Here is a 10,809-nt window from a genome sequence, read left to right as displayed (position 1 = left end):
TATGACGAGGTATGGCGAGGCGGCGGCCACGCCTACTCTCGAGTGAGCCGATGCACTGGAGGAGTCCATGCGTCGCCGGTGGCGCCTCCTGGCTGTGGGCGTGGCGGATGGGGCCTGCGCGGCCTCGCACCGGCTCCGGCAGCAGCCGCCGCACGCTCGCAGCGAGGAGCAGCATCAGCCTACGTATGGCGAATGCGCCAACCTCGGGGCGGGACTGCGGTATCGTGCAGTGTATTCAGAGCCTCGCGTGAGTCCGTCCTCTCGAGGCCTGGCTGGAGCACAAAAGTACGCACCTTAAGGTATTGGGCTTGTACGACCACCAGCCCGCCGACCGGCACGAAGGGAGCGCGCCAGCCGAGCCGCGGCCCCAGCTAACCCGCCCTCCCCCCACCCCCACAAGTTAGTGGCCGGGTGGTAGTCCACGGGCCAATGGCCCCCCCCCCCCCCCCCCCTGCCTGTGCCCCCCCCCCCCTCCGCGCTCTGAGTCGGAGGACGCTTCCGGTCTGTAGGACGAGCCGCAGGCGCACCACCTGATGCTGCCCTTCTGGTGCTCGATCATCGTCACCGCCCCCTTTCTCCTCATCCTACTGAGGCGGCGCCGGCGGCGCAAGCGGCCGCGTGGGCCACTCTCATCAGGCGCAGCTGTCCGTGTGTGACCCCGCACGGACCTGGGTGCTGGGACGCGTACGCGCAACGATTGTCTCCCGCCAAAAAATTTTGCGCGCTGCGCGCGCAGGAAGAGAGGAGAGGGAGAGAGAGTCGTTTTACCGCCGCCGCAGCTCCACACCTCGGTCTCAGACGTAGCGGTCTCATGCTAACACACACACATACACATAAAACCCCGAACCACCGGCGCAAAACGACAACCTAGTGGACCAGAGAGGCTGTGAATGAATCTGAATATGAGGGTCCTCGCTCTCGCGACGATTCGCGCGGAGCTCTCGCCTCTCTGTGGGCTGCGCCCTCACGCCTCATTCAAGCCGTGGCATGGCGAACCGCGCGCTGCGCGTGAGGCGGAGGAGGTCGGCCAAGTTTGCGCGGAACTTTACGCGGTTCGGCTTGGCGAGCGATCTGCTGACGCCGCGCGCCGTGAGCAGCGCGCCAAACGCCAGCGTCGCCGCCTGCTTCCCCTCCGCCGTCGGCTGCAGCTCGACGAGCGAGGATGCGACCTCGTGCCAGCGGTGCGGCGCGGCGGCGATGAGCGCGAGGAGCGCGTTGCCGCCAGGAGGGTCGACCAGCTCGGGGTGCAAGCTGCCGCCCAGCAGCGCGAGCCCCACCCGCTGCAGCAAGCCCGCGAGCAGCTCCGCCTAGGCTCGGGCAAATCTCGGGTCTATCTCAGGCCTGGTCGGCGAGCAGCAGCCACCGCGAGCAGCTTCGCCGCGGCCGCAGGCAGCTCCGCCTGAGCGGCGCAGAGCGCCGCCGAGCGAGCGAGCTGGAAGACTGTGTCGAGAGCGGCTCCGCCGACGGCGAGCTCGTGGTGGGCCAAAGCGGCGATCAAGTGCCCCCCGATGGCGGCGGGGAGCGGCGCGGGCAGCGCGAGCACCCGGCTGCCGTGCGACTCGAGCAGCGCCGAGAGCATGTGCAGGTAGCCGCGAAGCAGCTTGGCCTCGCACAGCAGCGGCGGCACCACGCATGGCAGCAGCGCGTGCAGCGACGCCGAGAGCGCCTCGCCGAGCTGGTGCGCTGCGGCCACCGACGCGCCGCCGCCTCCGCCCGGCCCCCCGTCGGCGGGGTCGCGCGACGCCACGTGCGCGACGATGTCGAGCATCGCCCGCACCTGACGCACCGGAGTATGCTGACGAGGGGGGCTGGGTGGCAGCTGAGGCGGCAGGGTGGGGAGAGAGCGGCGGTGGGAGGCGCGGTGGGGGGGGGGGAGTCCGGGCGCTACCCGGCGTCGGGCGTGCTGCGCGCCTGTTTGCTGCGGTCCCTGTCGGGCAGCAGCCCCGTCGCCTGGTCGCCGACCATCGGCAGCGCGCAGAGCAGCTGCGCGTGAGTCGCCACCGCCGCCGCGCACGCGCGGGCGAGGTGTGCGGCGGCGTCGAGGGAGAGGAGCCTACAGCAGGAGCCTTCCGTGCTGGGGCTGTGGGTTTCCACACCGGTGTCTCCTGCGAACACGGGGGCGAGTACAACGGCTGCGATGTGAGGACAAGAGAATACCATCGAACACGTGCATCTACACCGAACCCCATCCACGCCCCGGCGGCGTCCCGCAGCGCGCGCAGCACCTGCGCGAGGCACGGAGGCGCGCTTTGGGGGGGAAGCTCTCGCGGGGGATGGCGGGGCGGGGTGGGGCGGGGGGGGGAGGGGAGGGGAGGGAGGGGGGGCACCGGCGTGCTTGCCGACGGCTCCGACTCGAGGAGCGGCAGGAGGCACACCAGCGGCTCGAGCGCGGCCGAGGCGGCGGCGAAGCAGGTTTGCGCGTCGTGCCTCGTCGTCGCGCGCGTGAGGCCGCGAACGCACGCGCACAGCCCCGCAACCTCGCTCGCCGCCGCCGGGTGCAACCCGACTCGCGCGGACCTCTGCTTGCCGTTTGGCGCGCCGCCACCGCCGGCGGCGACCATGGCGCGCAGCGACGCAGTCACGGGCTCAGCGATCGCGGCGTACGCGGCCGCCGGCTGCGCCGACGCCAGCGCGGCGCGTGCGAGCGCCTCTTGCAGCAGAATGTTTGCGCGCGGCGGCAGCTGCGCCTTTGGCAGCGCGGCGAGCTCGGCGACCGACGCCACAGCGGCGAGGAGCGGCGCGGCGCCCTTGCGGCGGCACGCGGCGGCGAGCACGCCGCACCCGAGCAGCGCGAGCCGCTCCTCGCCGCGCCAGCGCAGCGCGTACACCGCCGCCGCCTCGGCGAGCGTCTGCAGTAGCGCGGCGCCGCCCGCCGTGTCGCGGCCCCACGCCGCCAGCAACGGCGGGCACAGGACGGCGGCGGCCGACTCATCGGGCATCAGGTAGACGCGGGCCAGCGCCGCGCCGAGCTCGAGGAAGCCCTCGCCCACGAGCGGAGAGAGCAGCGGCGCAAACGGGCCCACCCGCGGGTCGCCCGCAGCCGCCAGCACCTGCAGCTGCGGCTGCAGCTCCCCGAGCGCAGCCTCGACCAAGCCGATGGCCGGGTGGGGGGCCGCGCCGCCGCCAGCGGCGTCCGACGCGGCGGCGATATCGAGTGGCACCTCTGGCGTGTCTCCCCCCTCGGCCGCGTCAGTCAGCAAGTGGCGGGAGAGATCGAGCAGCAGCACGAGCTCCTCGAACAGCGACGCGAGCTTCGAGGTCTCCGCCGCAGACAGCGCCTCGCCGCCGCCGCCGCCGAGCCGCTCGCTCACGTGCGTCGCGATGGCGCGCCACCGGCTTCCCGTCTCCCGCAGCGCCGCGCCGAGCAGGCCGCAAGCCTCGGCGGCGCGCGAGCGGCCCAGCGTCGCCAGCGTCGCCAGCCGCTCCGCGTCATCCGCCTCCGCCTCGCCGCCGTCCCCAACCTCCTCCTCCGCACCCTCCGCCGCCGCCGCGCACGCCGCGCGCCGCCGCTCAGTGACCGCGGCCGCGTACACGCGCCAAGCGGCATCGTCCACCGCCGCCGCTGCCGTGCGATCGCCCCCGCCCACGCCCCTGCCGCCGCCGCCTCCTCCTCCGTACCGCGCCTGCAGCCGCAGAGAAGCGAGCGCCTCGGAGCAGACGTCGAACGCCTCCGCCTCGCGCGTGCGCTCGTAGGCGAGCGCCGCCGAGGCGGAGGCGGAGGCGGCCGCGGTGGCGACGGCGCCGTTGTGCAGCGAGACGAGCAGCAGCTGGGCGGACCCATGCGGCAGTGCGAGGAGCGAGTCTGCGCCCGCCGCCGCGACGAGCCGCTGCAGCATGGTCGCCGCGTCGAGCAACGCGCAGCCCGCCTCCTCCTCCTCCTCCTCCGCCTAGGGGGCGGACGCGTGGCGCCGAGTGGGGGAGGGGCGGGGTCTCGTGCTACGGGCTACCCCCGCCTCCTCCTCCGCCTTCTGGGTGGGGACCTGGGTGGGGATGCGAGGGGCTGCGAGTGCGGACGAGGCCGAGTGCCGGCTGCAGCGGAGAGCGCCCCATACCCCGCATCTCTCCCGCGTCTGCACCTCTCCCGCGTCTGCACCTCTCCCGCATCTGCACCTCTCCCGCATCTGCACCTCTCCCGCATCTGCACCTCTCCCGCATCTGCATCTCCCCCGCATCTAGGCCTCCTCCGCCTCGAGCCCGCACGGCGCGAGCCGCCCGAGCGGGCCGCCGTCGCCGCCGAGCTGCGCAACCGCCGGGTGAGCGGCGGCGAGCGCGGAGGCGGCGGCGAGGGCAGCGGACGCCTGCTCCGCGTGCGCGTCGGGGGAGCGGAAGAGGCGGCGCGAGACGGAGGCGAGCATCACAAGCAGCTGCCTGCCGCGGTGGCGCGGGTGCGGGGTGCGGCGCGCACATCTCGGCCGATCTCGGCTCCTCTCGTCGCATCTCGGCTCCCATCGCTGCGCATCGGCGCACCTCAGCGCGTGGCGCGCTTGTGCGTACGCGGCCCCGCCCGCGGCGGCGGCGGCGTACAGCTCGACCTACGATCAAGTCCAGGACACGTCCACGACACCGTCCACGCCATGCCGCACGTCCCGGACGCGAGCGGCTCCGACCGAGCAGGCGAGGAGCTGCGCGTTGCCGAGTACGTCGCCCCACGCGCCCGCCTCGGAGGGAGGCCGCACCACCGTCGCGTTGAGCCCGGGCCGCGACTCGCCCTCCTCCGGCCTCTCCGCGGCCCCGCCTGTGCGCACAGGTCTCACCGACGGTCATGGGGGCGTGTCCTCGCCACAGCACTGCGGGACGATCCGGTCCGTCGCCGGCGCTGTCAAAGTCCCAGCTAAGCATCAGCGCGACGAGGCTCGCGACATTCTCGGCCAGAGGCGCGCAGCCGTCGGGCAGGCGCCCCCCCAGCCTCAGCCCCTCCATGCCCGACGCTCCGCCGCCCGCCGCCACCGCCGCCGGCAGCTGATCGCGCAGGCGCTGCAGCACCCGCAGGGCGGTGTGCATGGCGGGGAGGAGGTACTCGCGCCCAAAGGCGGTGCGGGCGCGAGCGTGCTCCGCCCAGTTGAGCCCGCCGCCCGCCGCGCCGCCGACGGGCGAGCCGAACTCGAGCACCAGAGACTCGAGCAGGTGGAGGCCGACCAGCAGGTGCGAGACGTCCGGCGAGGCGAGCAGCTCGCCCACGCGACTCAGCAGCGTCTCGATCCCCGCGCCGCCGCCGCCGCCGCCCTCGCCGCCTCCCTCGCCGCCTCCGCTCGCCGCGGCGTCGAGCAGCGCCAGCTTGGCCAGCAGCGCGGCCACCTGTGCCGCCTCGCGCACGACAAAGCTTGCGGACGGCGGCTCACGCACCGCCAGCAGCGACAGCAGCGACAGCTGGAGCGCGTCGCGGGAGCGCGCGTCGAAGACGGCCCACTGCGCTCCGGCGCCCTCGCGCAGAGCGCCCAGAGCGTGGAACTGCGCGATCGGCGGCCGTCCCGCCTGCAGCAGCTCCATCGCCACCGGTATGGCCGACGGCGACGCTCGAAAGGCGAGGAGCCGAGCCTCGGCGGCGGCCCGCTCGTGCTGCGTCGTGGCCTGCGCGAAGGCCAGCGCGCACGCCTCGACGGCGGAGGCGTCCCACGTCTCAGTAGCCATGACGGAAAAGCGGCGAGAAAAAGCCGCGTGGCGGTAAGGGCGTAGACCCTTAGTCGTGGCTCTCCTGTTCTCTCTCACTTAAAATCCCTGTGTCGTGGCGGCGTGCCGTCCTCCCATCCCTCCCTCGGGTTGTCTGTTTTCTTTCTTTCTTCTCTCTCTCTCTCTCTCTCTCTCTCTCTCTCTCTCTCTCTCTCTCTCTCTCTCTCTCTCTGGGCACCGAACTGGTGCGCAGACCTGGCACGGAGCAAAAAATAACTAGGCGACGGGCGAGAGAGAGAGAGAGAGAGAGAGAGAGAGAGAGAAAGAGAAGAGAGAGAGAGAGAGAGAGAGAGAGAGAGAGAGAGAGAGAGAGAGAGAGAGAGAGAGAGAGAGAGAGGAAGAGAGAGGGGGGGGGGGGAAGAAATCATCTGAAATGCTAGAAAAAAGAGAAAAATCGCCCGCGTGAAACGTCGCAAAGGAGGCGAGTCGACGGGTCGACCTTCCGGCGCCTCGCGCGTCCTGCCTGGTTGCTCCACCGATTCATGGCGGGAAAGAAAGGGACCAGGGCCGTCGCTCCGGTGCAGGACGTGACGCAGCAGCCTCCTGGAGGCTGGCCCGTTGTGCAGGCGGGAACGCAGACGGCAGGCTTCTTCTTCAGCTGGTCGGTGGCCTTGCGGCTGAGCCTGGCACTACTGCTCACCCTCCCCATTTTGGTGCTGATGCTGCCGCTTCTCCTGATTGAGACTTTGCTGCTTGCCGCGCTCATCCTTATGACTTTAAAAATCTACCTCAATTCCTTCCTGCTGGTGCGCTGCACCGTCCTCTCCCCCGGGGTCGCGTTAGTTCCCGGAGGGCCAAACACCTCAGGAGACGTCGCGCATTGCCGGGCACATTTATCCCACTCCGCCCACCTACGCCCGAGCGCTCCACCGCACCACCCGCCCCTTCCGTCGCCGCAGGAGAGTGACTGGTACACAAAGATTTTGCTTCTCTCGTACAAGAAGATCCTCTTCTCCCACTCCCGTCCGACCGCCCGATCGCACATGCTCGTCGAGCACCTGGCACCCAAGAGGCCGCTGCTAACGAACTATATCGCGTATGCCCTCAACATTCGCGTCCCGCTCAAGAGCGAGGAGGACTTCACCGGCGCCAGGGCGGCAACGGCCGCAAGAGGGTTCTCTCTCTCCCGCTGGATCGAGGAGAACCTGCACAAGCTGCCGATGTCGGTCAGCAGCGAGCGCTTTAAGGCCGGCGAGGACCCCGTCAGGTATGTCATGGAGCGCATCGGCGACGTGTACCCGACAGTGACGACGGTGTACCGCGAAAAGCTGACGGACGAAGCGCTCACGCAGCTCTGCTTCTTCGGCCTCGGCGCGCACCGCCTCTACCGTGCGCGCACGCTCTCGTCGCCGACCGAAGTCGTCGACTCTGGTGACTTTGTGGTGCGCACCAACTTTCTAGCCGACCTGCCGGTGCGCGAGGGGCTCGACTCGTACGGCGGCGACGCATATTTTGACGAGACCACCTGGCGGATCAAGAAGATCGTGCGCAAGCTGCCTCGCCAGCAACCGTGGGAGTCGGAGGAACTGACCTACCGCCCTGGCGACCCCGAGTGGGAGTACGTCAAGTTCGTCTTCCGCTCGTCGCTCTTCTCGCTGGTGACACTAGTCGACCACCTCTTTGCCGTGCACATGCAGGTCGGGAATGCGTGTGTGCTCGCCTCGCGCCAGTACCTCGGCCCCGACCATCCTGTCCGCCGCTTCTTGGCCCCCTTCCAGTTCAAGACCATATCGGTCAATGACAACGCGCGCAACAACCTTATCAACCCGCAATCGATGGGACCGCGCAACTTTGCCTTCACCGACAAGGGCACCGACCTCGCCTGGAGCGTGGCCAGCGAGTATACGCCCTCGGGCGCCGAGCTGCGCGCTGTCTTTGGCGACGATCAGGCGTCCTACCTCCGACTCGTCCTCGACTACGGCGCTTACGTCGAGTTTCTCAAAAAGCACGGTGGCGTTGACACGCCCTACCGCAGGCAGACGCTGCAGCTGTGGAACATCATGAAGAACTTTGTCAACTCCTTCCTGTCGCAATACTACCCGACAGCCGAGGAGCTTGCCCGCGACAGCGAGGTGCGGTGCTTTGTGTACACGCTGCTGCACGAGCTCGCCTTCACGACGACCAATGGACTTGTGCCGGACCCAGCGGAGAACGTGCGCGACTGCTCCGCGGAGGAGCTGTGGCAGCTCACGAGCAACCTTCTCACGCGCTACTGCTACCTGGTCACCGCCGGCCACGAGCAGGTGGGCACCGTTCCTGTCTACGCGCAGGATGTCTCCTTCTGCGCTTTTCATTGGCCAAAGGGCGAGTCGTGCGGCACGAAGCAGACCGCCATCACGTCGGCAACGCTCATGTCCTTCACCTCGACGCCGATGCCCCTGCTAATGGCCGAGGAGGGCTCCGAGGGCGACTGGACGCACCTTTTCGAGGGGCCGGTCACGATCAACGGCGAGCCAGTTGGCGAGGCGGGCGCCGTGCCGCCCGCGGTGAAGAAGGCGTGGGTGGTCTTCCAGGCCGAGCTCAAGGCGATGGCGGCCGAGTGCGACGACTTCAACAACAAGGCCCTGTCGGCCGACGCTCAGTTCCCCCACTGCTTTGGTATGTGGCAGACGCACCCGTCCCACCTAGAGACGTCGGTCAGCGTGTAGCGCGAATGGCGATCGACCGACGCGTGGAGACGATCCCTCGATCGGCGCAGAGAGAGGGATCGTTATTTCAGCTCGCCCAGCGGCGCGAGAAGTCAGGAGTCAGGATGTAGGTAGAGCCGTACAAGTACGCAGTACGTGCATGTGCATGGTGTGTTTACCCAGTATTGGTGTTTTTTGGTATGTATCGTATCCGTTCAGGCCTGGAGGACACACTCTTATTGTGATACACAGCTATAGCGCGGGAGCTCCGTCCGCGGAGCGCGGTGTCAGACTGTCCGCGCGAGGTCCTCAAGAGGCTGCGGACACCGTTCAGGTGTGGGCCAGACCAAGCACCGCCACCACAGCGCGCGGCCATCCCTGCCGGGGCCTCTCTGCCGCAACGCACGCGGCGGCGCCAGGACCTGCATGCTCGCGGCGCGCAATTCTCTTGCATAAGCGGTTAGTCGTCTGGATGCCTGTTGCCGGGAGGGTGTAGAGGGATGTAGAGTGTTAAAAGAGTGTGTGAGAGCGCGCTGACCTATAGAGCTGGCTGTAGAGGTGTAGAGCGCTGTAGCGCGCTGTAGAGCTGTAGAGCTCTACATGTACATCCGGCGCGTGACCGCGTGCGTTGTAGAGCGATCGATGTAGAGGCGCTCTACAGCGTGAAATATCTACAACAATCTCTCAGCAAAATCGCGCTGCACATATCGCTCTATCTACATACACGCGATGAGCGCTCTCAGCTCTACATCCCCCCCCCCCTTTTCCCTCCACGACTCAGCTGTACTACTACGGTACGTGAGAGCGTTGCTACGGAAGAGCCACACACATACAACGTACACTGAGAGAGAGAGAGAGTGATGTTAGTAGATAGTGATAGATAGAGAGATAGAACACACCTTCATCTCCCCTTCCTTTCTCCCATTAAGCTAAAAGCACGTACAGTGACTCCCCTTTCTCATTAAAAGTACGTAGTGGCACTGAGAGTACTCTTGAAAGGGGGAGGAAAGGGAGAGTGAAACAGAAAAAAATCGATCGTATTCGATCGTATCCCGATAACTCACGATCCGGGGGCATCCGCGGCCGTCCAGCGCCCGGCGAGCGAGGACACCATGGCGGCGAAAAACTGGCTCACGCTCTTTGCGTTTTCCTGCAGCGCTGCCGCAAACGCAGTGATGTTCATGGATTTCGTTGTCCTGAGCGAATTGTCGGCCAATGCCTTTGGCGTCACGCCAGCCGACATCGCCGCGACCTACAGCCTGGGCTTGTTCACCACCTTGCCCGTTGCGTTCCTCGTGGTGTACTTCCTGCCGAGGCGGAGCTACTGGGTCTTCTTTTGTGGCGCTTTTTGCAACAGCTTGGGGGCTTGGTTGCGCTGGATGGCGTTGGCAAACGGCGACTGGAATCTGTGCCTAATCTCTACCGTCAGCATCGGCTTTGGCTTTGCTGTTTGCTGCATGTCCTTCGCTGTCGTGGGCGAGCGGTGGTTTCCACCTGAGCAGCAGATGCTGACCACCTCCATCGGCGTTCAGTCCAACTATGCGGGGTGGTGCTTCGGCGCCTTGCTCATACCCACGCTGGTGAAAACTGCCGAAGACCACGAGCGCTTCATGTTCGTGCAGGCGATCGCTACCTCCTTTGTCGTCGTTTTCTTCTTCCTTTTCCACAACGAGTCTGTGGCCAAGCCTCAGCCGGAGGACATTCCGTCAGTCGGGAAAAGCCTTGGCGCACTCTGCATAAACAAAATTTATTGGGTGAGGCTGGGGAGCTACGCGACGGTTGGCGCTGTGAGCTACACGATCCCTGCAGTGCAGGACGCGTTGTTGGCAGAAACGTTGGATGCCACGCCCGATTTCACGAAGTGGACGGACACTGCCTTCATCGCGACCGGAGTCATCACGGGGCTCGTCCTATCGGCTCGCGAACCAAAAAATCCGCGCATGCTCATCAAGGTGCTCTTCGTCGGCTGTGCCGTTTCCTTGGGCGTGGCTGCGTGGCTCGTGTCGCCCTTGGCCGAAGGACTCGCCATGGCCCCAAGAAGGGGCGCGCTCAGTGTGGCCATGGCAATTGCGGGAGGAACGTCCTTGGGCTTTCTTGGCATTGCGCTGGCGCAGATCACGCACGATGCGCCGGACGTGCATGAAGCTTACTCCGCCGGTGCCGTGGAGTGGTTTGTGCAGGCTGGTGGCTCGTTCTTGTCGTACAACGCCATCAACGCCCAAGGCTTTGTGATCTGCGCTGCACTTGTCATTGCTGCCACGCTCTCGCTTCTGTCAGCGGAGTGCCTCGCCGGGGAGACGGCAGCGAACGAGGGCGGCAGTGGGAAGGACTCCACCAAGCCACCCAAGGATTCGCGGGGTACCCACCCTTCGACCTTCGTTTGAGCATGGCCCGGTTGGCGATGCGGCTCGCCATACGGCGGCGGCGGCGGGCGAGAGTGAGGGTAAGGCAATGCTCGAGTAGCTCCCTAGCTGGGCACAGCCTGCACTGCGTATTGTGTTGCCGCACTCGGGGT

The 10,809-nt window shown here is 67.3% G+C and overlaps 3 protein-coding genes across 3 annotated transcripts in view; all 3 read left to right on the top strand.

The window, feature by feature from the left end:
• The window catches only part of EMIHUDRAFT_461647 (hypothetical protein), a gene marked incomplete at its 5' end in the record, with an annotated part of 6,740 nt that extends 6,130 nt beyond the window's left edge, over nt 1–610 (top strand). The window contains one exon of the mRNA XM_005767256.1: nt 510–610. The remainder of the gene's footprint in view (nt 1–509) is intronic.
• A 5,530-nt stretch (nt 611–6,140) lies between these two features.
• On the top strand, nt 6,141–7,196 carry EMIHUDRAFT_432715 (hypothetical protein; the record flags this gene model as incomplete). The annotated part of the gene is made up of 2 exons (XM_005767255.1): nt 6,141–6,413; nt 6,567–7,196. Coding segments are annotated over exons 1-2 (894 nt in total), but the record flags the coding sequence as incomplete, so codon positions are not given.
• A 2,210-nt stretch (nt 7,197–9,406) lies between these two features.
• On the top strand, nt 9,407–10,678 carry EMIHUDRAFT_197496 (hypothetical protein; the record flags this gene model as incomplete). Its single annotated transcript, XM_005767254.1, has 1 exon — nt 9,407–10,678. The coding sequence occupies one exon, from the start codon at nt 9,407–9,409 to the stop codon at nt 10,676–10,678; it is 1,272 nt and encodes a 423-aa protein (XP_005767311.1).
• Between the last annotated feature and the right edge of the window lie 131 nt (nt 10,679–10,809).

This window comes from Emiliania huxleyi (assembly GCF_000372725.1).
Source record: "Emiliania huxleyi CCMP1516 unplaced genomic scaffold EMIHUscaffold_5, whole genome shotgun sequence".
NCBI classification, from domain to species: domain Eukaryota; phylum Haptophyta; order Isochrysidales; family Noelaerhabdaceae; genus Emiliania; species Emiliania huxleyi.
The sequence above is the reverse complement of the archived record's forward strand: the minus strand, read 5'-3'. Positions and strand labels throughout refer to the sequence as shown.